Source organism: Alternaria metachromatica, assembly GCF_023757995.1.
Source record: "Alternaria metachromatica strain BMP 0045 chromosome Unknown scaffold_11, whole genome shotgun sequence".
In the NCBI taxonomy this organism is placed as follows: Eukaryota; Fungi; Ascomycota; class Dothideomycetes; order Pleosporales; family Pleosporaceae; genus Alternaria; species Alternaria metachromatica.
In genome coordinates, this window is record NW_026055502.1 from 56614 (window position 1) to 81618 (window position 25005).

The 25005-nt window shown below is 41.2% G+C and overlaps 3 protein-coding genes across 3 annotated transcripts; 2 read left to right on the forward strand and 1 right to left on the reverse strand.

Moving 5' to 3' along the window:
* Positions 1-338: 338 nt before the first annotated feature.
* On the forward strand, positions 339-3174 carry J4E83_005479 (uncharacterized protein; the record flags this gene model as incomplete). The annotated part of the gene is made up of 5 exons (XM_049332398.1): positions 339-343; positions 995-1228; positions 1388-2389; positions 2436-2688; positions 2734-3174. 5 exons carry the CDS (start codon positions 339-341, stop codon positions 3172-3174), a joined length of 1935 nt encoding a protein of 644 aa, XP_049188206.1.
* A 14968-nt stretch (positions 3175-18142) lies between these two features.
* J4E83_005480 (uncharacterized protein) lies at positions 18143-19353 on the forward strand (the record flags this gene model as incomplete). The annotated part of the gene is made up of 2 exons (XM_049332399.1): positions 18143-18554; positions 18617-19353. 2 exons carry the CDS (start codon positions 18143-18145, stop codon positions 19351-19353), a joined length of 1149 nt encoding a protein of 382 aa, XP_049188207.1.
* Positions 19354-19486: 133 nt separating this feature from the next.
* J4E83_005481 (uncharacterized protein) lies at positions 19487-22057 on the reverse strand (the record flags this gene model as incomplete). Its single annotated transcript, XM_049332400.1, has 1 exon — positions 19487-22057. The coding sequence occupies one exon, from the start codon at positions 22055-22057 to the stop codon at positions 19487-19489; it is 2571 nt and encodes an 856-aa protein (XP_049188208.1).
* Positions 22058-25005: the final 2948 nt, after the last annotated feature.

The following is a 25005-nucleotide window of genomic DNA, read 5'->3' on the forward strand; positions in this document are numbered from 1 at the left end:
ATATGCGAGATGCATGCTTTGAGCGTGACGTGCTGGTCAGGTGTTACAGGGCTGCTAATGGATGGCGCGCGATATAGGATATGGGACATTTATAGTTTTGCATAGCGGTTTCTTCTTTGGAGGTCAGGTTTCAGGACTTATGTATTACATAGTATTAGTGAGCTGCGCTTTCCTGCCGCAGAGGTTGGGCTCAGCGCATAGCTCTTTCTTGAATAGGCGTTTCCATTGCAGACATTGGTAGCGAGAGCTAGATAGGAAGGCACACATCATGCATGACGCTACCTCCAGATCCTCAGATGCGGTATAAATGATGAATTGGAAGATACAGATGTGGCATGATGTGGTCCAGGGTCTTCAGGTGCAGTTGGTATGCTGATGTTGACATCCCACGTGTGCTGCAGATCGGGTCGCAACAACAAGCATTCCTAGCAGCTGGCAGCTTCTACTGGTACCGGCCCGGTATGTCTAGGCAAGGTGCTCGCTGCGCTAATTAACAAGACGCAAGGCTTTGGGCAAAACTGGCTTCCAAGGTTGCGTGGACGAACTAATGTGGTAGCAGGCGACTATTCGTAGGCGTCGACTGATGTCATAATTCGTCTGGCCTGCTTCCTTACCGCTTCCTCCGGCTTTGACGCGCTCCAGCCATCCGTCACCATCTCTATCATCATCCCAAGTCGCATCGAATTCTCCGAGAAGCGAGTCGGACTTGATTAATCACGCATCTCTCCCAGCGAGTCATCTCCCGTGGTTGTCGCAGCATCGCGCACCCGTGCAAACCCCCACCAGAGCACCAATCAGAGCCCCGACATCGATAGGCTGGCGAGGGGAGCGCTAAGCCCGTGTCCAGCAATTGAAGAAATCGCGAGGCAGTGCGACAGAAGAGCCACACTGCCCTCGCTGTACACCTGCAAGCCCATACCAAGTAGTCTGCGTCTGCCCATGAGCGCTGCCCAACGCGTCCGGAGCGCCTAACCGCACACGCACATCCCAGCAGCCCTCGAGCCTCAGTCCCGCCCACAGCCCAGCGCGTGGCGGGGAAAGCCACCATGAATGGCACCGACATGAAGAAGGCGGCCATCAACAAGGCCAAGCAGGTCGCGCAGGCTGCCAACAGCAACGGCGGCAAGAAGCGACGGAAGGGCCAGGACCTCAAGCCCATCATCACCACGGAGAACCAGGGCAACCAGAACGCCTCGCCCGCTGGCTCGACGGGCTCCTTTCAGTACAAGTACGTTCACCACCACCACCACCCGCAACCACTGCCCTCCACCACCGCTTGCAGCCTCACCCCTCCCGCCCGCCCAGCCTGCGCCCCCCTCTTTCACTTATTTTAATGCGCCCGACATGCCCTGACTGCCGCAACCTTATACTGACCTCAACCCCGCAGTGTGCAGAACGCCAACTCGCCGCTCGCCCAGCACAAGATGTACGGAAACCAATTAAGCCACTCGCCCGACTCGTCGTCGTCGTCGGTCGATGAGGCCGAGAACACAGCCGACGAGGAGGACTCGGAGGACTACTGCAAGGGCGGCTACCACCCGGTGCAGGTCGGCGAGGAGTACAAGGACGGCAAGTACACGATTGTGCGCAAGCTTGGGTGGGGCCATTTCTCGACCGTCTGGCTGTCGAGGGATAACACCAGCGGCAAGCACGTCGCCCTCAAGGTCGTGCGCTCCGCTGCGCACTACACCGAGACCGCCCTCGACGAGATTAAGCTCCTCAAGAAGGTGGTCGACGCGAACGAGAACCACCCCGGCCGGAAACATGTCGTCAGCCTCCTCGATTCCTTCAACCACAAGGGCCCGAACGGCGTCCACGTCTGCATGGTGTTTGAGGTGCTGGGAGAGAATTTACTGGGCCTGATCAAGAGGTGGAACCACCGCGGTATACCAATGCCGCTGGTCAAGCAGATCACAAAGCAGGTCTTGCTGGGCCTCGACTACCTCCATCGCGAATGCGGCATCATCCACACCGACCTGAAGCCTGAGAATGTCCTCATCGAAATCGGCGACGTCGAGCAGATCGTAAAAACATACGTAAAGGACGAACCGAAGAAGAAGGACAGCGAAGACAGCGTTAGAAACGGCAGGCGGAGACGGAGGACCCTCATCACAGGCAGCCAGCCGCTCCCCAGCCCGCTCAACGCGAGCTTCAACCAGGCCGAGCTCTCCAGCTTCCCCGGCAACACACAAAGTCTCAACAAGATTATGAGCGAGGGTACAGGTAAAGACTCCCCCACGACTATCCCGAGTCCTCCTTCTTCGTCAGACGGTGTCGTAATGAGTGGTGCTCTAGCAACTCCATCTGCCGGCCCCAGCCTGTCCATGGCAGAACGGCTCGGAATAAAGTCGAGCGACGACGACGCGCAAAAGCAACGAGAAAAGTCCGCGTAAGTTATCTCGTGTCCATGTTCGAGTATATACTAATCTTGTCAGTGATCTCCTTACTAAGGAGGTATCGGGTATCAGCCTCGATAAACCCAGCAGCTCGTCCGGCAAAACCGAGCTCGAGCAGCAAGTCGAAAACGCCTTCGAAACCATATCAGTCAAGATTGCGGATCTTGGAAACGCCTGCTGGGTTGGACACCACTTTACCAACGACATCCAGACCAGGCAATATAGGTCACCAGAAGTTATCCTGGGTAGCAAATGGGGTGCCAGTACTGATGTCTGGAGTATGGCCGCGATGGTATGCAAGCCACCAAACGTGAAAGGCGTGGACTAACAATACTAGACATTCGAATTGATCACCGGCGACTACCTCTTCGACCCACAATCCGGCACAAAGTACGGCAAAGACGACGACCACATCGCACAAATCATCGAGCTACTAGGCACCTTCCCGAAGGGCCTCTGCATGTCGGGAAAATGGTCACAGGAAATATTCAACCGCAAAGGCGAGCTGCGTAACATTCACCGATTACGACACTGGGCCCTTCCCGACGTCCTCCACGAGAAATATCATTTCAGCTCAGAGGAGAGTAAGAAGATTGCCGATTTCCTGTTACCCATGTTGGAACTACTACCCGTCGACCGCGCCAACGCGGGCGGAATGGCAGGTCACGAATTCTTGAAAGACACTAAAGGCATGGAGGGTGTGGATTTGAATATCCCGGTTGGCAGCAAGGGCGAGGGCATCGAGGGGTGGGCGACGGAAATCAAGAAGACGCGGTAGAACGCGGTGAGGAAGGTGCTGAGTGCTGCGTATCTATAGAGGGTGTGAGTGGAATGGCGGGAACGGAGGGAATGGAACTGCACTGGTTAGCCTGTTTTTGCTGAGCAATGGAACAGTACTCTGCGCTCGTTACGGTTGGCGGGTGATGTGTTGTTGTTGGAAATGGGATACCGCGATAGAAGCATTACGATTATGACTCAATTGTATAGTGCGCTTTTAAGTGCAATGTTCGCAATTTGGCTGTTCGAGAGACGTAGATGCGTGATTTTGCCTGAGGCTGGATGCTCTAGACATGGTGGTTGTGCGAACTTGTGATACGGATTAAATTTGTCTGAGATGTGCCGGTGCATCGCTTCGAATATGTATAACCATAAGCGCTGTTCTCGAACACAGCCATATCGGCTCAAGACGTGAAGTCGACCGGCCTGGACTCGACTGCGACGACTCTTCTATCTCGTGTTCGGCTCTCGCTCTAATTTGTGCCCGGTCCTTTCGTGTCTCGCCGACGCCGTGCTATGGATAGGAAAGGAAAGGCGAGATGCGGTGCGGTGCGATGCTGATGAGTGAGTTGATCCGAGCGTAGTAGTTGTGAAAGAAAGGGGTCTGTGATGCGATGAGGGGGGGACCTGCAAGAATAGCTCTGTCATGCGCGATGTCGATGCCATGCCGTATAGCGGTGCATCAGCATAGCATGAAGCCGATATACCCAGCTGTGCCACAAGCTGTGTTGCCTCACAAGAGGATCAACGCCTGTAAATGTGTCTGCTGCCTACATTCCTTTTGCGTTGGTCGTTAGAGTAGTAGTTGGAGTTCTCGGCGGGAGAAGCGCATGCGACATCATCGTGTCACCACAACACTCGATGCAACACCAACACCGTACATCTCACGCACTTGTTATGTACATCGTGTCTGTCGTACAAGAACCTCGGTACTGCGATAACAACAGTGTAGCTCGGCTGTCCTGCAGCGCGACCTCAGGTAACCTTAGCGAGCGCTGCGGAGGCGCACCTTAGCTGTCCTTACTTAGTATCTAGGATAGCTTAGTACCCTAGAATTTTTAGCTTATTTATCCTTAACACTATATTAGATTAGACTAAGATAGATCTAGATCTAAGATGCGCAGAACTAAAATCTCTATTCTTAACCTTAGTGTGTACCTAGTATAGTCTAATAAACTTAGGTTCTATTACTAATGCTATAGTAGCATAGAAGCCTTCTCTATTAGCTTAGCTATAGGCAACCTACGCAGAGATAGAACCTAGACTATACCTAGAGACTACTCTAGTAATACAGACCTACTACTTTAGGTTAAATATATAATAATTACTTTATAATAAATTGCAGCGTAGCTTTAGCAGAACCTTAGACTATATATAGTTAAGTCTCTTAGCTAACGCGCAGTATGCTTAATTACTATCTAGTCTAGTTATAGTGTATATCTAGTCTAATTCTATAGACTCTAGTTAGTTACTATTAACTTCTTACTAATTAATACTACTACTAGTAGCACTATTAACTATAACAAGCCTTTAAACCTATACTTAGATAAGTTACTAACTAAGTAACCTTTTCTCTTAGGTATATACATAACCTAGGCATGCTATAGCGCAGCTTGCACTAGACTCTTACTAATTTAATTTATCTTAGACAAATTATAGTTGCTCTATTTAGCGTAGTTGTATACTATTAGACCTATTTTGTAATATATTTATAGTATCTTCTACGTACGTAGTATCTAGAAGAGACTTAGAAGAATCTCTAATAAAGCGTATACAAGTAGGTAGCGTTTAGAGTAGTTAAGAGTCTAGTGTACACTTAGTCTAGTTATAGTCTACATCTTGCGCTAATAATAAGCAAAGTAATATCTAGTTTACCTATATAGTAGCTAAGCTACTAGTATAAACCTCTCTTATACTACTATAGAACGTATATTACTAGCTAAACCTAGAGGAGCCTTCTAAAGACGTACGTGTACATTACCTAGATTACACTAAGTTTATTTCTAACTTATAATAGCCTAAGTTCTTAGACATTAACGTTAATAGTAATTCTAGTAATTATTACCTAGATAATACTAAGATTAAACCTAATATACTAGTTAATTTAAACAGCAAAGCAGAAGTTAAGGCTAATAATAACTTTGTTATCTAGAATTAAGACAGTACTTAGACTACTTCTCTAGAGGCATTAGTACTCTTTTGCACAACTATAGTACTAATATACTCTTACACCTTACCTACTAGCACTATATACGTAGTAGAGTTACTATATGTAAAAACCTAATATTAGGCTCTCTTAGCGGTTAAGGTATAAGAGAACACTTAGTCTATTCTAGTGTTTTACTAACGCCTACAAGGCAATCTAGTATAGCTATAGCTAAGTCTAGAAAAAAGATACAAATAAGTTAAAGAATTCTAAGACTAATTATAGTATAAGAGTCTAAATTCTAGGCAATATTAAATGCTATTACTACAAATATAAGTGCTAAAGTATTAAATACTACAGCGCGCTTAGTTCTTAGGTATAAGAGTTATCTTACTCTTATTATAGTAAGAGTATAGTTAACACTATACATAAGATCTATTTCTATAAGAATAGAAACTCTATATAGTAAGAGATCTATAGGTATATAGTAATCTAGATTCTACTAGGTTTAGTCTAATAGTTGTAGCTACTTTATAGCTGTAATTAGAACCTTTTGTCTTAGAACTTTATATAAAGAGTATAATGCTAAGACTTATTAGCCTACTATCTAGCAGAATATAAATGTTATTGTAAGTTAAGAGCTGTCTTATATCTTCTCTATGCTATACTAATATAGAGACTTATCTAAGTGTAGACTAACTTTATAAGATAACGTCTAAAACTCTATAGTACTACATCGTGTGTGCCTATTAATACAACTCTAGTGTTTAGCAGAGTAAGCATTTTAAAAGAAAAATCTCTTCTAAATATAACTTAGAGATACTCTTCTTAATACAATAATTCTAAGAAGATTATATATCTCTAGTAACAACTAAGTGTTATGTTATAGAGTAGAATAGAGTAAGAAAACCTACCTGCTATACGTACATGCAAGAGCTATCTTAGTTAATACTTATATTAACTAGAGATTACCTACCTTGCTAGTAAAGAACTAATTATTAACTTTCTAACGCAATTTCTAGAACTAGGTCTATATCTAAACGTCTTCTATATCTTTGTTCTAGTTAAAATTAAGACTAATTCTATAATTGTTATAGTATTCTATAATAACTATAACTACCTACTACCTCTACTATCTAAGCTTCTACTACTTATAGAGAAAGAGTTGCGTTAAATTATTTGCACTATGCAAGAAGGTAATTAAAACATAAGTATGTATACACTATTAATTAAGTGCTAACTAAAACTAATTCTAACTAGTAACTTTGTTATAAAACTATTTTCTCCGCAAACTACTTTAAGATAGAGGCCTAGTGTTAGTAGCTAAGCTATATGCCTCTCTAAATAATCTTAATATACTCTAAGCGCTCTATTATAAGAAGAATTTAACTATAATATATTATAATAATAGAATTAAGAGTATTAAGATACGTTACTAAGCAGAGCATAGAAAGCTAAACAGAGTAAGTGTAGAATAGAAGCAATTCTAGTATACTCTAGACTAACGTTGCCTAGTACATTAAACACTTCTACTATAATAGAAATAACCTAGTTATTATTACGTTCTTCTAGTCTTAACTTACTCTACTCTAAGATAGTTCTTAGCGCTAGTTCTCTATTAATATAAGTTTTAAGCGTGTAGCTATAAAATCTATATAAGAGATTACCTTTACTACTTACTTAGAGAGCCTAGGCAAATGTATATTATATAGTTCTTACTTAGACTAATCTAATATAGTACTGTAGTCTACATAATTACGCAGGTATACGTTAATAGAGACACTAGAAAGATGTACTAGAAGGTGTTTACTAGAGTATTCTAAGAATAGCGCACAGCAGAATACTCTGTAAACTAGTATTACTAAAATAGAACTAGAATTTAAATTATTATTATAGATATGTACACTAAGTAGCTTAGTAGTACGTTACTATACTAGTAGAATATACTAAGATTACTTATATATTTACAGAATTTAGCAATTACCTTATATATACTACTCGCGATAGTAGAGATTAGCGATAGTATATTATATATATTGTTATGTTTTGCGTAGTCTACTTTATAAGAGAGATTATAGAATTAACTTAGAGTATAAACTAGAATATAGAAAGCTTAAATAGAGCTATTAAGAATCTTATTAACTGCAAGATATTAGAGAAATATAACTAATTTATTAAGAGTCTAATTAGTATGTCTAGAATATACTAAGTCTATACTAGACTAATATTTTAGCTGCGTTCTCTAATAGCAAAATTAGCGCCTAGGTAAAGAATAAAGAAGATAGAGGTATATACGCTGTAAGCCTATGTCTTGCAAAGTCTCTTATTAAGTCTAAAGTGTAGTAGAATACCTAACGTTAAGATAGCAATAATTTAGAGTAGAATTATTATAAAATAAACTCTATAGGCAGAGCTATGTCTCTAGTAAAGACTATTAGTAAGTAAGTTACCTTAGAGTATACTTAATAGACACTACACTAATACTACGCAGTATAGAAGTTATTAACTATAGTAATAGTAAGGTATATAAGGCCTATATAGTCTATAGTCTTAGATAGATATATAAAAATACTAGTCTAAGAGCACGTCTAAAAACTACTCTAGATAAGGCTAGACGCAAAGAGCGTAATAGGCAGAACGTTTAAGACTACTAAGCTAAGAATAGTCTAGAAGTAGTCTAGAGTAACGCACGCTTGTTGTTATAGAGCTAATAGTATATCTCTTCTACTAGTATTCTACGCGGCCTATCTAGAAGCTTATCTTAAGAGTTGTCTTAGTTATCTATAGGTCTATTAGCTAGTTTCTAAGGCCTAGCCTAGAGGTTAAGTAGTTAAGCGTAAGAATACACCTAGACTACTCTATAGTTAGCGTTAACTAACTAGTCTATAGTAGTTTAGAGGTTTAACTAATAATTAAGATAGACGTATATACTTATGCGCATAAGGCGTACGTATAGACTAGTCTTACTCTACTCTCTCTACGCTAATAAACATAGTTAATCTTAACTAGCAAGTTCCTTCTCTATAGAAAGCTTACTACCTATAGAAAGCTTACTACCTATTAGAAGCTTTCTACCTATATAAAGCTTTTCTGTTATAAATATATAACGTAGTTTAGTGCCTATATTATACTAATAGGCGTCTAAGAATGTTCTAAGTTGCTACTTAACTGCGGGCAAGTAGGCAGCTATACCTCTGTCTCTCTAAGAGCGCGCTCTTTAGGCGCAGATAGTAGCTTAAGAGTTAGTAAATACTAAGAGAATACTTGCTGTATTCTAGAAATATTAGACTAGTAGAATTAAGAACTAGTTCTCTATAGTTAATCTACAGGCTTAAGCTTTACTAAGATCTACCTAAGTTAACACTATAGAGTAGTAGTAATATAATACTAGTACTGTGTTTAATTAAATAACGTTTATTTATCTAAACAAAGCAATAATATAGGCAAGAGACAAAGAGATAACGTAATATAGCTAGATTTAACTAAGTATGCTCTACAAACTCTATATTAATCTTAGAATATAGTAGTTATAGAAATAGTTGCAGTTAAGAATAAGAGGTACTATATAGATTACACTAGGTTAGCTCTGCGCTACGCGCTGCGCTTAGCTAAGGTTAAGAATAAGGTTAAGAATAAGGTTAAGTATAAGGTTAAGCATAAGGTTAAGTATAAGGTTAAGCATAAGGTTAAGTATAAGACGCATTAGTAGATTGCACTAGGTTAGATCTACGCGCTATATAGTATACTTAGCTAAGGTTAAGAATAAGGTTAAGTATAAGGTTAAGAATAAAACGCGTAGGTAGACTGCACTAAGTTAGCTCTATACGCTACGCAGTACGCTTAGCTAAGGTTAAGAATAAGGTTAAGTATAAAGTTAAGAATAAAACGCGTAGGTAGACTACACTAAGTTAGCTCTACGCGCTGTGCAGTGCGCTTAGCTAAGGTTAAGAATAAAGTTAAGAATATAGTTAAGAATAAGGTTAAATATCTAAACATACTCTAGCTAAATAGCTAGACGCAACTTAGTTAGATCTTAGTAAAGCTAATTAATAGTAACACTAGTGTCTTAGCGCGTCTATGTGCTTTACTTAGTATCTATTTCTATTTTTTCTATTTACTTCTTATTCTTAACCTTATACTTAACCTTATACTTAATCTTATTCTTAACCTTAGCTAAGATCTATCTTAGTTTACTCTACCTCTATTATACTCTCTCTATTATTTACTATAGCCCGCTGTATAAGAGCTTCTAAACTTATAGATTATATACGCAGACCTTTCTATGTATAGTCTTAGTGTAATTAACCTATACAGCCTACGTATAAGAAGTATATAATACACTTTAACTAACTAGAGCTCTTTCTATTTCTATACTAAGTAAGCAACGTAATATTAACATTAGACTAAGTATAATCTAAGACTACTATTACTATAAAGAATCTAGATTCTCTCTTATACTAGCATGTAAAGAGCTAATTACACTACAACTTTAATATTAGTGCTAACTCTTCTACCTGCAAGATGTGCTTATAGAATGTAAGTAGTCTAAGTATATTTCTATTAATATATAAACTTAGCTTTAGTAGAGTATATTTGCTATAGAAGCAGCCTATTTACGCTATCTTATAAGAATTTATATGCGTATTAGTTATAGAGTCTACTAAGACTATACTTATTTTGTATAGAGTGTAAGGCTTAGAGAATAGATAATAGAACTAGCTAGTTCTAAGTAAACAGCGCAGTTAGCGCGTAAGTACAGAGCGCTCTAAGAGTAATTATAGTCTAATCTAGTTAGGTTACTAGTTCTATATTCTAGAAAATAGAGCCTGTTAGAGGCGCAATCTTCTAACTACACTACTCTCTTCTCTAGTCTTTCTACGCGACAAATCTAATATTAAGATTAAACCTAGTCTAGTTATTAACTCTAATATAGTTATAAGGCTATATAATAGTGTAGATACAAGTATACGTACATGCGCTAAAACTACACTTAGTTTAGTTCTTGCTAATACCTCTTGTCTTTTAGAACTCTAGCTATAAGAACACTAAGTCTTAGGCTAATGCTAGCACCTCTCTTAGTAATACTGCGAATAAACCTACTAGAGCAAGCAGCAAGACTACACTTAAATACAACCTAACTAACTAGATACACACTAAAGAAGGTAGTCTAGAAGACGCTCTAGGTAATATAGATAAGAAAGTTTAAAAAAGTGCAGAAGAGAGGATATACGCAGCTAACAAGAGAGATTTAATAAAGTCTACACTTACGCTAGACCTAGATAGTTATACGCAGAATAATATAGTAGCAGCTAGTTCTAAGGTTATAACTTCTCTAACTAATAACGTATCTAGACAAAACTTAGTTATATTGTATATTAGAGATAATGTTGCAAGTAACGTAGTTATATCTAGTAGTAAGAGTATAAGCTAGTGTAAGAGTACACTTAGTGTGCACTTAAATACTGCACTAGATAGTTAACGCTAAGACCTACTAGTTAATGTAGACAAGAGTAGACTTACACTAGACCTAGCTAATCTATTTATAGCGTTGCTTAAAGAGCCTAATTATAATAATAACACTAGAGATACCTTTTCTTTAAATAGTTCTAGAGTAAGTCTACACTTAATTCTATCTACTACAGTATTTAGACCTAACTTAGTAGATACCTAACTACAAAAAGGCTAAGAGTTCTCTAGGTATTAAGTTCTTATGCTAGGCATGTTAAACGTCTCTCTATAGTTTATTCTTAGTTTAATTCTATTAGACTTAAGCTAAAGCTCTACAAAGTGTCTATTATTTAGTTACCTATCTAACTATTAAGTAGCTAAGTATTTCAAACCGCCTCTATAGTCTAAACCTTAGAACTAAACCTAGTCTAGTCTAAGTCTTATATTCTAATAACTATAGCTAATGTACTATAAATCTAAGTTTTAGTCTACTCTCTTATTACCTATCTCTCTATTCTATTTTAATCTCTTACTATGCGCATTTCTATATAGAGTTAGTGTATATTAAGAAGTTTAATCTAAGACTACACTTATATAGCTATTATAACCTAGATGCATTCTTAAATAGTAGTTGTATCTAGTAGAGTTAAGACCTAGTAGTCTAAACTAAGTTAGGCTATATCTAGGCAGGCTAATATATACATTAGTTAAGACCTAACTAAGATAGTTTCTATACTTACTACGTTTATTTCTTCTGCTGCTAGCAGCCTTATACGTTGCATACCTAATATCTATAATTCTAAGTATTTTACGAGTTACAACAACTGCGCAGATCTAAAGTTGTAATTAGCTAGACTATACTAAGACAGATCTAAATATACTTACCTTGTTTGCTTTAAGCTCTAGCAATAGAAGGTTTAGGCTACCTAGCTAACTAAAACTAGTCTAGAATATAACTAGTAGTGCAGTAATTATAGTAGAGGCAGGTGCAGAATATAGCGTAGAGACTAGACTAGCTATAGGTAGAATAGAGACAGAGGCTAGGTTGTTCTTAGGCTTAGAGTAGTAGAAGAGCAAAGAGAGTATAATCTAAGATTAATTCTCTTCTCTCTCTTCCGCCTTAACATACTTATATAGCTTAGTATAATACTCTAATAAAGGTTAGCTATAACTAATCTAAGTATAAACTAACTTACGCCTAAGCTTGTGTGTTATAACTAAACTAGTCTTACCTTAAGCCTATTAACCTAGAATATAGCTAGCTGCAAGGTACTAAATATATTAGTTAGGTAGAATAAACTAAGTTAGTTCTAAGAGGACTTACGTGCTTAAGGTGCACTCTTCTAAAGTGCTTTAATATTGTAGAATAGTTTACAAACTAAGTCTACTACTAGTTAGTTAGAATTATACTTAGTTGCTATATAATCTATAGTCTTATATTTGTAGTATGCTAGCGCAAGTGCTGCAGTTCTAATGTTTATATTCGCAGTGTAGTTAAGAAGCCTCTTAGAAATAAATACTACCTTCTAGCTATTAATCTCTATCTATTAATATTAGTAAGAGTACACTAAGACTAATCTATATATACATACAGTTAGTAGAAATAGTAAGCTAATAGGCGCCTTGTTATTAGTAGAGATAAGAATATTCTTATACTTCTTAAACAAGGGCTGTCTTATATAAGCGTAACTAAGTATAGACTAAGACTAATCTAAGTTTATATATAGTCTTCTAGTTTATAGACTCTTCTCTTTAGAGTAATAGCAAAGTTAGCAACTTCTACTTAGTCTAGACTAAACTTCTACCTCTCTAGAGTTCTTAGAGACCTTATACAAGATTAACCTAAGATAATACTAGCCTCTACTTTATCTCTAGCATCTAGTTTAATACTTAAGACTACACTAAGATTAGTCTTACTAGAGCTAGGCGTAGTCGCTATTGCGTTAAATATAGTGTAAGTGTTATTAACGTTAAGAGTAGAACTAACTTAGTCTAGTTAGTAGTAGTAGTAAGTAGTATATTAATATATTTACTAGTAGTGTATATAGTAGATAGTAAAAGAGACAAAGGTATAACCTAAAAGGTAATATAAGATATTACTATCTATTTACTCTAACTAGCGCAGACGCTAGCAGTGCTCTCTTACTCTTCTACTACCTAGTATCTACCTAGTATCTACTTAGAATAATCTCTATGCGTGTCTATATGCAAATTAAAACTCTTTGCACACCTATTAGTACTAGCTTTGCCTATTTAGAGTAAATCTAGAATACTCTTACTCTCTTCTACCTTCTAATAATTTACTAATAATTAATTTAGACCTAGGCTGCTTACCTTTCTTACTTATGCGCTTACTCTTTCTAAGAGCCCTCTTCTTCTTTCTGTAGATAGGTTAGTACTTAGTATAGACTTAGACTAATCTCTACGCACGCTTCTACTTTGCTAGCTATTGTAATCTAGTAGCGTACTACTAATTCTAGATTAAATGTAGTAATAAGACAATAGTTAGAATCTACTTTAATGTCTAGGCATACTAAAGGCGTTAGTTTAGAGTACACTAAGTCTACACTATTATATACCTCTAAATATAGTAATATACGTCTTGCACTAATTCTAATATACGTCTACGTATAGTCTTAACGCTCTAGCTTTAAGTATACCCTCTTTATTAACTATAAGGTTTAGCGCTTTCTCTTTGTTCTTACTAGCCTTCTATTGTTAATTAGCAAGATCTTACTAAGTCTACTCTGCAGTACGTACTAAACCTAGTTAGTATATATACTAGACGCGCTTAGAGAGGTTGTATCTCTAGTCTCTATTAATTAAGATATAACTAAGTCTAAACTAATAGTATATACCTTCTTATTAACTAGGTTATAAAATAGTGCATCTTTTACGCTCTTAGAGATTTTGTTCTTATAGATTCTTAAGGTATTAACGTTAATAGATTAATAATAGGCTTACTTATTAGTAGAAATGCTCTAAGATAGATCTACATTAATTACTATATACTAGTAAGCGAGTCTACAACGTGCCTTAGTACATTGCTAGACGCCTACCTTACTTTAGTGTAGCCTAGGTTAATATACTTTACTATGTTAGCTAGGTAGAACTAAACTAAGATAGGTCTAGATATACCTATTAGCTATGCGTTTTTCTTATGTAGGAAACAGCAGTTAGATAGAATATAAAGGTTAACTAGTTATATTAGCAAAGTCTAAGATTATTCTAAGGCAACACTACTTATAATATACTATAACTAAACAATGTTAAGAGTTTGCTCTAGCAACGCTAAAGTTAATATTAGATATGCAATACTTTGCTTCTAGTAGGTACTAGAAAACCTTTCTCTTATAGTTCTGTAAATAACGTTAGTTAGGTTTATACTTAGAATGCTCTAGTTATATACTACGTGCACAAAAGTTGCACTATATAGCCTAGATATATAGCTTTTGTAGGTAATATAGCTCTTCTATATAGAGTTAGCCTTATTAGAGTTATATCTAAGTATAGTCTAAGCTTATGTTTTTAGTCTAATCTACAAAGTTACTTATATTAAAGAGTGTTAGTTCTAGCTCTATGTTCTCTAGCGCAGGTATAGAGTCTATATTTACCTCTACTTCTAGTAAATTACTAAATAGATTAGTCTAAGACTTAACCTCTATGCCTTCTAGGTAGATACAGAAGCCTTTAATAATACTAATACTATATGTTTTAACTACCTTGTGCTAAAACTAAGTTAGGTTATACGCTAGCTATAGACTTATCTAAGATTAGTCTACCTAACTAGTAGAACGTTCTATAGAGTCTATTATTATCTCTTAAAAAGACTTCTTATACGTAGAGAAGTTAGAACCTATTATTAATAGGTCTATAGCAGCAGTAGTAGCTAGCTATAGAGGCGCTACTTAGTAATTAGACTAAGATAATTCTTAGAAAGAAATCCTAGCAAACGCTGCTTAAATCTTATTAGGTATTAGAGTGTTAGTATCTAGATTAAACTAAGTATAGTCTAGACTCTCTGCATTTAGTATATCCTATATATTCTAGTCTAAAGTAGAAAGATCTATTTAAGCTAGAGTAGATAATACAAAACTAATATTAAGACTGCACTAAGTCTTCTTTAGAGTAGTTTTACCTAGAGTAGTACCTAATACCTCTATTAAATCTAACTACAGCGAGATATATATGCTAGAATTAAGAGAGGTTTACAGATTATTCTTAGTCTTATTCTTAATGCGCAGACCTAGATTTAGAGACTTGTATCTAAGTAGAGTAAATAATTGCGCTACTAGTAGAGCTAGGTTAGTAGCTATAGTTAGTTTAGACTTAGTTTAGTCTGTAGAAGATTACACGCCTAGAGCAGCTAGCGGATTCTCTACTAATATAGGCTTCGCTAACGCAGCACTGTAACTAGGTTTCTTCTAAGAATAATCTAGTCTCTTAGGCTTCTATTTAATAGCTAGTAATGTAAAGCCTAGAAACAATGTTGTTAGTAATAGTATACTATAGCTTAGCTAACTAGAGTTTCTATTAGACGCTATAATTAGATGCTACTAAGACTAATCTATTTCTAGAATTTAGCTATTCTAGTTAATATAGTAGAGTAGATTAGCAAAGAGAATAGGTAGCTAAGTTAATAGACACTAATAGAAATTACTAAGTATGCTACTAGACGTATAGACTATATATTATAGTGCTTATTACTAGACTATACTAAGTCTACTCTTAGCTATGTAAGACGCCTTATAATAAGTCTATAGAGGCTATAAGACTATGCGCCTAAATAGATTAGCTACCTAACCTAATGCTTATTTAATTTCTCTTAAACTAGACCTAGTAGACACTAATTAGAAGCTACTCTTACCTTAGCTACTCTTACTCTTGCTGCGCACCTTCTTTTCTTTTTACTTTATAGACTTAGCCTGCCTATATATTATTAGTTAAGATTTAACTAAGACAGTTCTTATATATATATAGTATAGGCAATATATAATAAGTAAGAGTAAGGCTCTTATTAGTAAACTTTACTAAAGTCTTGCACTCTAGACTAGGCGCAGAGACTAGCTCTAGATAAACTAGTATTATTAGTTAAGTATAAACTAAGACAGGTCTTAACTTACCTTGCTTCTCTCTATAGTAGGTCTTGCATCTATAGCTGTTTTTTAAAATTCTAGCAGCAATATAAGTAGCCTTATACTTAATAGCCTGTTTAATGTAAGCGAGAGTATACTAAGGTAACTCTAATAGTTACTTACTCTGTTTCTATATACTAGCAACTTAATAGTACTCTCTGTAACTCTATTAAATCTTATAGTTCTTCTTACGTTGCGTAACTAATAACTATTAGCTAAGATAAATCTAAGAATATACTAATACTTGCCTCTTACTCTTAACGTTGCTTCTCTTAGAACTCTGTATCTCTAAATAGTAGAATATACGCGTTGTCTAGAGTAATGCTAATTTAGTAATAGTCTAGAGGTAGAACCTTATTAAGTGTTAACCTAGATACTACTACTTAGTTAGCTCTAAGCTAATAATTGCAGTAAAGCTACTTTACATTGTAATACGCCTTTAGTTTCTTAGTACGCTTAAGAACTAGACTAAAGTAGGCTATACATATTAGTGTAGTTTTGTCTAAGTTTAGTCTATACTTATTATACTATTAACCTAAGTAGTTTAATATCTACTAAGTTAACTGTCTATTTATATAAGAAGAGTATAGCTAGCTATAGCGTACTATGCCTTATTAGTAATATAGAGATGTAACTAAGATTATTCTACCTATAGCTTCTGCATAGGTATTAACTATATATTTTTTTACAACTGTAGGTGTAGTAAACTTATTCTTTACAAGGTTAGTAGAGTGTCTTATCTTAAGATTATACTAAGTACTAACTTAGTAGAGGCATCTCTTAGTAGAAATATTTTTGCTAATATTTATGTTATATATACAGTATAGAGTCTAACGTATAATAGCCTAGGTCTTACTCTCTTTATTCTAACTAGAGTTAACTAAGACTATTCTATATTAAGGTCTTATACTCTTATAATAGACGCAAACAGTATTCTAGCTAGATATAGAAGAAGACTGCTATACTTATAATACTATTACTAAGGTAGGTGTTAGCTTAAGAATAGTCTAAGACTAGTCTAACTAAAGACTAGTCTTACCTAATTACTAATATTCTTTATTTAGAGTACCTTTGCTAGTATAATAAAGTTCTTAACGTTGCTGTTACTATCTATATTACTTTTTGCTACCTCTAAATTAATATTAGTTTTGCTCTCTTTATATTAACGCTTGCTAAGAGCTATCTTAGATTGCACTACACTAAGTATATTCTCTCTACTGTTACCTTAGTCTGCTATAAGTCTATACTTAGTTAGAACTTAGCTTATTATTACTTGTAGCGCGTTTAGTAGATAAACGTTTATAGTAATAATTATAGTTAAATCTTAGTTTAGCTAAGGTTAAGAATAAGGTTAAGAATAAGGTTAAGAATAAAACGTAGAGCAGCTACTAAGGCGCTAGCGCTAGGCTATAACTGTCTAAGGACAGCTAAGCTTGCGATTAATCTAACTGTCTAAGCGAGTGTCGACTAAGATTAACCCCAAGGACAGCCGAGCTACTCTCTGTGCGATGACCCACACGCCGTCCGTACAAGCACGGAGAGATGCGCCGCGCACTACCCACTCACAACCCACACATTCCGTATAATCGACACAAGCAACACCCAAAATCCTCCTATCACACTCCGCTATTAACAAAACCCTCATCGTACAAAAACTCAAATCCACCCAACATCGTGTTCGCGTACCCAGCTATCTATACTTAGCAAGACACACCAGCCACACTCCCAGCTCGCATATATTGAGTTTCGGGATCGCCAAGTGGGTCGAGCGTCGTCATTAACCCACGCGGCTTTAAACACGGGCCGAGAGTTGGTACCTGTAATTCGCGTAACCACTCCTGACCCTCTCGTTCCCGCTGCTGCTGTTCTCGCTATCAATGGTGGATGCTTGGTCCTGGCACCCGTATCTTTGGGTACAGGGAATGATCTGGGAGCTGACGATGGTAATTCAAGGGATCCACAGTGACGGGGGCTGTGGAGAGTGGTGTGGTTTGGTGACCCCTTGATGAGGAGGTGCGTGCCACGCGGAGGGTTGAGCATGGCAAGCTTTGTAGATTGTGATTAAAGTAGGTGGGTACGCGGGTTCCTTGTGGTGCTTATCTTCAGCCTCTTGCTTCAAGACTTGGTTTCTCCTCTTTGCTGGATTCACTGTCGCTGTTTCTGTCCCTTCTCTATCATTTTTTAAAAGTCATTCGTTCACAATATCGACAGAAGATTGACTTAATTCTACATCTTCCATAATGCATCTCCCCAACGTCTCGTTACTCCCCCTCTCCCTCGTCCTCTTCTCAGCTACCCAAACTCTCGCCCAAACATCCACAGATTGCGACCCAACAAAGAAATCCTGTCCAGCAGACACCGCACTCTCCGAGTCAGTCTACACCCACGACTTCACCACCGGTGCCGACGATGAGAACTGGAAGGTCACTGCTGGCGATGTGAAGTACACGTCAAAAGGTGCGGAGTTCACCATCAACAAAGCCGGTGATGCACCCACTATCCAATCGAACTGGTACATCTTCTTCGGCAGCGTGAGCTTCGTCATGAAGGCTGCACCCGGCAAGGGCGTAGTGAGCAGTGCCATTCTCGAGAGTGATGATCTGGATGAGGTGGATTGGGAGTGGCTAGGTGGACAACCCGGGAACGTGCAGAGTAAGTCTTCCACCATTCTTCCTATCCCTACATATAAGAACCCCCAACTAACACCCCCCCAGCAAACTACTTCGGCAAAGGCAACACCACAACCCACGACCGCGAAGTCGACGCCCCAATCCCCGACACCCAATCCACATCGCACAACTACACCATCGCCTGGACCTCGACCTCCACAACCTGGCTCGTCGACGGCACCCCCAAACGCACACTCTCTTACTCCGACGCCAACGGCGGCTCCAACTACCCCCAAACCCCCATGAACGTCCGCATCGGCATCTGGGCCGGCGGCGACCCCAACAACGCCGAGGGCACCATCGAGTGGGCGGGCGGCGAAACGGATTACAGCGCTGCGCCTTTTACGATGGTGGTGGAGAAGGTGGAGGTGAGGAACCAGAATCCCGGTTCCAGCTATCAGTATGGCGATTTGAGTGGGTCTTTTGAGAGTATTGTTGTTGATGGCGGGGATGGGAAAGTGAAGAAGAGTGGGGGTGAGGATGGTGATGGGGAGAAGAGTTCTAGTGCGAGTAGTTCGGGGTTGAAGACGGAGGCTAGTCCGAGCGCGAGTGCGAGTGCGACGGTTAATGTTAATGTGGATGGGGGTGTGGGCGGGGAGCATGCGATGGAGACGGGGAATGTTTCGGCAAGTGCGAGTATGGCTAGTGTGACGCCGACGGGGAGTGCGACGGGCAGTGCGGCTGTGGCTGAGCAGACGGGTGAGTCGGGTGCTGTGTTGGGCAAGAGTCTCGGTGGAGGGCTCTTGATGCTCAGCGCCATGACTGCGATGCTCTGGATCTAGATGTTGGCCATGACCACTTAATTCATCAATCCATGGGACGAAGGTCATTCTGTATTGGAAGCCTAGACGCTGAGCCGAGTATCTACCCTTCGCGCGAAGCTAGAAGTGTCGATGATCTCTTCCAAGATGCAACCTAATCCACCTCCGACACGTATCTAGAGCCATATCCAGAGTTGCCCGATCGTTCCTGCACCACTCGCCAATACATCGAGTATGGAAACTCGGTACGCAGCTGCACGGGTATCAAGTCTTCCAACGGGGTTTCGAAGCTAGGTTCATCCACCCTCCGGTATCCTGGGAACTTAACCCTCATACTCTTCTGCAACGCTGCAGCACCCTTGAGAGCTGAGTCCCCCTCTTTCTCAATCATCTTACGGAGCTTTATACCTACCACCGGAAAGATACACGGGTGGTGTGGTGGATTCTTCTTCCAGTTGTACAGCATACAGGGGATAGCGATGGTCAACCATGAATCTCCTTGGAAAATGAATGCTGGATAGTCGACCGGTGCGACCTTCCGAGCGTACTTATGGATCTGCAGCAGTACCTGGGTGCATCGCATATGCAGCTGCAACACGTCGAATGTGAGAGCCGTCTCATCTTTGCTAACCACGTCCTTGAAGATACGTAGCTTTTCCAGAGAAGACAGGGGCTTGTGCGGATTGTGAGACCTTTTCTGAGCGTCTCCAATCAACAACTCTAATTTGACGAGCGTGTCTTTCCTTGGTCCGTCGTCATATACAGGCCCCTTCTGTCTTTGTTGACGCCATTTCTCCAAGGTCTTGACTTTCTGATGCGTCTTATCGCGTGGCATTCTGTCAACGGACGACTCGAGATACTGGGAATGATAACTGAGGCGACGTGTTCCACTGACGCGGGAAACATAGGTTGAGCTGCTGCCTACGGTGCGAGGCCTGTAACCTTTGGTGAAATCGTGGGCCACATTTCCCATGATCAGCAGGACGCGTTTTCCGAATTCGGGGTCTTGTTTTGGTTTCTTGCCCATAAAGATCCAGTCGCTACCTTGTTGCTCGATCAAATGTTCCATATCTGCCCATCGCAGGTCTTCAGGTAAATGTCCGGCACATTGAGCAGCGTTGTACAGATGAGCCATGACAATGATCTGACCATCGTTTGAGGTACATTCGATGGCTACTTCGTGATGCTCTTTGCACATGGTGGCCAGGAGTACACCGCAGAACGCGGGATCGCACCTCAATAGTGAGAACCCAGGCATCTTCCGGAACTTTAGCGGTAATTGTTCTTCGTCGATATCGAACGCCATCTGGGCCTTCTTATTGACAATGAAGGCTTCGACAAACTCTTTGCGATCGATAACGCTTTCACGACAGAGTGTATAGAAGTCATCTAATTCCTCGAATCCTTTGACGTCGATGTAGGCTTGGTATGTTGTGATGATCTGCTGTCCGATCTTGTAGAGAAGCTCCTCACCGACAGATAAATGACGCTCCAGCTCTCTTTGCATGTCCCAGAAGATTTGCAGCGAGAAAAAGATCCAGCTTTGCAGCCGGCCCTCGCGAAGCATGGCGAATGCAGCCTTTCGCACCATGTATTCACCCATGAAACGGGGTTCTATCGAAGGTGATGCTGCAAGCTGTGAAACACACTTGAGAAATCTCTTTTCATCGTTGGAGTATCGAAATTCTTCGTTCTTCGTTACATCACTGAATGTGAAGAGGAGCAACTCTGTGACATGCTTGCACATGACAGTGTTGAAGCTCAATGATTGCTTTTCTTGTTTGTAAGCAAAAGGCTCCCCACAATCATTGGTTGCATCGACGAATGGCGAACCTGGTTCAATCTTGGAGCGGCTGCGCTGTAAGAAGCCGATGAGTTCGCCCTGCATACTATGACCTTTCGAGTCTTTGAATCGAGGGTTGGCTTCTTCGAAATCGTTGCTCAACTTCTCTATCATTGTCAAAGCGACGTTCATGGTTAGCGCGGCGGCCTGGAGACCGATGTCGCCGTTCGCGAACTCGCGCCAAGTGCGTCTGACTGCAATCCTGAGATCTGTAACGTCCTTGAGAAAGCAGTAGATGGCGAAGGTAACGTCAGTATCAGACTCTTTGAGCTTGTAGGTCACCTTCGACTTGGCGGGTTTGGCGTGGACCTCGATAATCTCGGGCATATCGTTGGACTCTGGGAGAGCCCCGTGCTCCAAAAGCTCGTATTTGTTACTCGTGCGTAGAGCTTCTGCTTTTTTGGTCTTGGACTGCCCACGTTCAACTGGTGGCCTCTTGGCGGCCTTGAGGATTTCGAGGACATCCTCCAAAGTCTTGATAAAGTGTTGATGGCCCTCGTTGTTCTCCTTGACGGCGTTGTCTGCACAGTCAGAAGTGCTTGCGTACCACACTGCACAATCCTTGCGACCTCGAATGACAGCCTGTAAGGTTCCAAAGACCGAGGTTGGAACAGGTATACGCGCATCGTTGGCGATGGCTGTCGCAAGAGTGACGAACGATCTAGCGGTGATGTGGTACGTAGCTGGGGCGTTCTTTGCGTCTTTCCGAGCGGACCCTTTCAATCTACCTCCCGTATGCGGTTTTCCATGTTGTTGAATATCGCTGAACACCTCGTTGACGGTACCAGTGGCGCGGGCTGTCTCAGCTAGCCATTGAACGAGATCTTCGGTTCCTCTCTTGTACTTCTGATACGCATCGAATAGCAAGGGCGTAAGCGCCATTATTGGCAAAGGAAATTGGGTGAGGGATATGGCAACGCGTACTGGTCGCGTCGCAAGTCGGATGTAGCCAAGTACCTGGAGGTGGAGCATAGCTAGACTGATATACTAAACCGAAGTCGTCCGTGCACGCTCGCAATGAAGGAGGGCTTCAAAGAGAGGAACTGCTGTTGCGTGGGCAACGGTGATCAAACATAGCCAAAGGGGTACTGTACAAGACACGGTGACGGAGGGACGCTGCATACCTGCATGTGAAACCAGACCAACACATCGACAAATACATTGAGATGACCATATAGTGCCACGGTGCGCTTTCGACGTCCTTGCTCCATCCATGGCAGGAGGACCAAATAAAGTAAACTCGATGAGTCCAAAGCTCAGAGTAGCACAGTTCCTGTGATGTTGATGCCCGGTGCAGGAGGTAGTAACACAAAGATTTCGTAGGGGCGCGGTTGCTTTAGGCAATGTGATGGTATGGGACGACATGAGGTGAACAGAGCTTTTTTTTTTACGACTGCTAAAGACTGACGGGAATGGGAGCTTCGCCATGTTGGTCAGGGGCTGCTCTGATACGTGTGTGTCTTCTGAAGCGGCTCCTTGAATCGTGACGAAACTGTTCACATCCAGGTATGCGACCTTTTGCTGCACCCCATAAGTTTGAAGTCATTGAGTGATGAGTTTTGATGAGAGCTGCATCGTTCGCGTTAGCCATCAGCCTACAATTTGACATGCGGTGGCTAAAAGCTGCCGTTGCGATGCCGGTACCGGGTCTGCATTTTGCGTGAAATGAAGCGTGCAAAGCGTTGTTTGTGAGAAGTGCGGTCATCGAGGCCAAGGGACGGTGGTCTATCCCGAGGTCTTCCGATGGCGAACGTGTTAACGCACGGTCCTGTCGAGGTGGGGCTCCGGCTCGCTCGCAGCCTGCCTTCGTTCATTGCGACCACAATTTCTGCAAGAACTATGAACATGGCCGTCGCAGTCTCTCGCTATCTTTGCAACCGACGGAATAATTTCAGCTGCTCGCCTTGGATATCAACGTCACCTCCGCATACTGCAGACAATCTGCTAGTACATTGCGCCGTAAAATTAGTAGGTCTAGAGACATTTTGAAAGCCCGCTTAGCATGCTATCTCATAGCACTCTCTAGCTAGATGATAACAATCACGAAGCATACAGGGTACTTCTGATTTCCGTTGACGCTGCAGAGGTGTGTAGCGAACCAACGCGACCCAGTTCCGGGCCCCAGTCTGGATCAAAGGCGCATCTTCTTGTGAGGCAGTCTTTTGGAATTCCGGCGTAAGCAGTATGCTCGAATCGAGGATGGCTTGTAGCCCTTCTGCCTTAAGCCGCCCCGCTCGGCTTGCACGCGCACCGCCTCTATAAGCTACCTGCTCATATTTGTCGTCACTCGTACTCTGGCACTGCCCTAATCCTGCCAATCCTCAACAATACCAGATCAACATTTCCGCTGCCTTCTCTCTTCGCGCGGAACTTCAAACAAACCAGCAGTCTTGAAAATTTGGGTTCGAGCGTTGGCATACGCATGTCTCGTTCCTTTCAGTACCGGCCTTTGGACCGACAGACTTCCTCAATCAGACTCATACGACTCCTAAGCGAAAAGTCCGCCGGCGGTCACGTTCAATGCAAGATCAAAAGCGCTACTACAGAAGCCTCATATGTCTGTCTCTCATATGTATGGGGCGGTGATGACGAACGCTATACCATTCTCATGGACGGCAAACCCTTCAAAGTGCGTCACAACCTACATCGATTTCTCACACGGGCGAGACAAATCAAGCACTTAACACGTGCGTGGATCTGGATCGACGCCCTCTGCATCAACCAGAACGACTCTTCTGAACGAAATCACCAGGTCCAGCAAATGGGTGCAATTTTCAGCCGAGCGAGGAATGTGGTGTCATGGCTGGGAGATGACGTCAACATTGCCGAGTTTTTGGAGTACATGCGACCACGTACTATGAGCGAAAAGTGCGCAAAAGATAAGAAGAAACCGACTTTGGGACATCCTGAATCTGGGATGGGCTTTCACCATCTTTGCGTTGCTGAGTACTGGGATCGGGCATGGATTACACAAGAGCTCGGGCTTGCACGGAAGATTACGCTCATGGCAGCTGGCATCGAATTGGACGGTTCATTATTCCCAGTACCTTCAAATTCGGAAAGCTACCCTAGACGACTCGAACTTCTCCGCCAATCTATTACTATGGACTGGAAGGGTAGGAGTCTTATCTATCTGATGAACCGATTCAAGCTCAAGGAGGCACACATCAGCCGAGATCGTGTCTATTCACTACTTGCGCTTTGCGGCGAAGGGAAAGATCTACAGGTCGACTACAAAGCTACGGATCCCAGAGTGGCAAAACATATCATAAGGTGTTGCAAGAAGTCGTTCTGCTTGTGCGCCACCAATCTGGTTGCATTCATTCTACAGCTGAAGTCTCCAGATCCGAGCGATGTGGCTTGGAACGATAGGCTCTCATCGTTTGCAACGATGACGCTACCTATCGTTTCGGAAGACTTTCTCCGCGCCTCGTGCTCAAGCGAATCATATCATGATTGCTATCCAAGTTGCAACGGTACACAGCAATCCCATTTACCAGGCTTCGTGGTAGTATCGCCTTCTAGTAAGCTACTGTCGATACATCTCTATCTGGGCAGAATATGCGAGTCCTACGAGTATACTTTCGTCAAGCTTGACGAGGTAGCTCACGTTCCTGGTTTCGCTGCCCGATGGAGTAGAAGAGTACGCTCCCGGGAGCTGGAATCCACGGAGCTCACCGTGCGACCCTACGACTGCTCCTTGCGATTGACGAACGACAAAGAGAGCTATAAAGCGAGGTTTTCTTTCGATTTCCTTGTGAAACTCGCCCAACTTGATCGAGACTATCGCAGCGAGCTATGCGCCCGTGTAGCTGACGTAGGGACAAAAT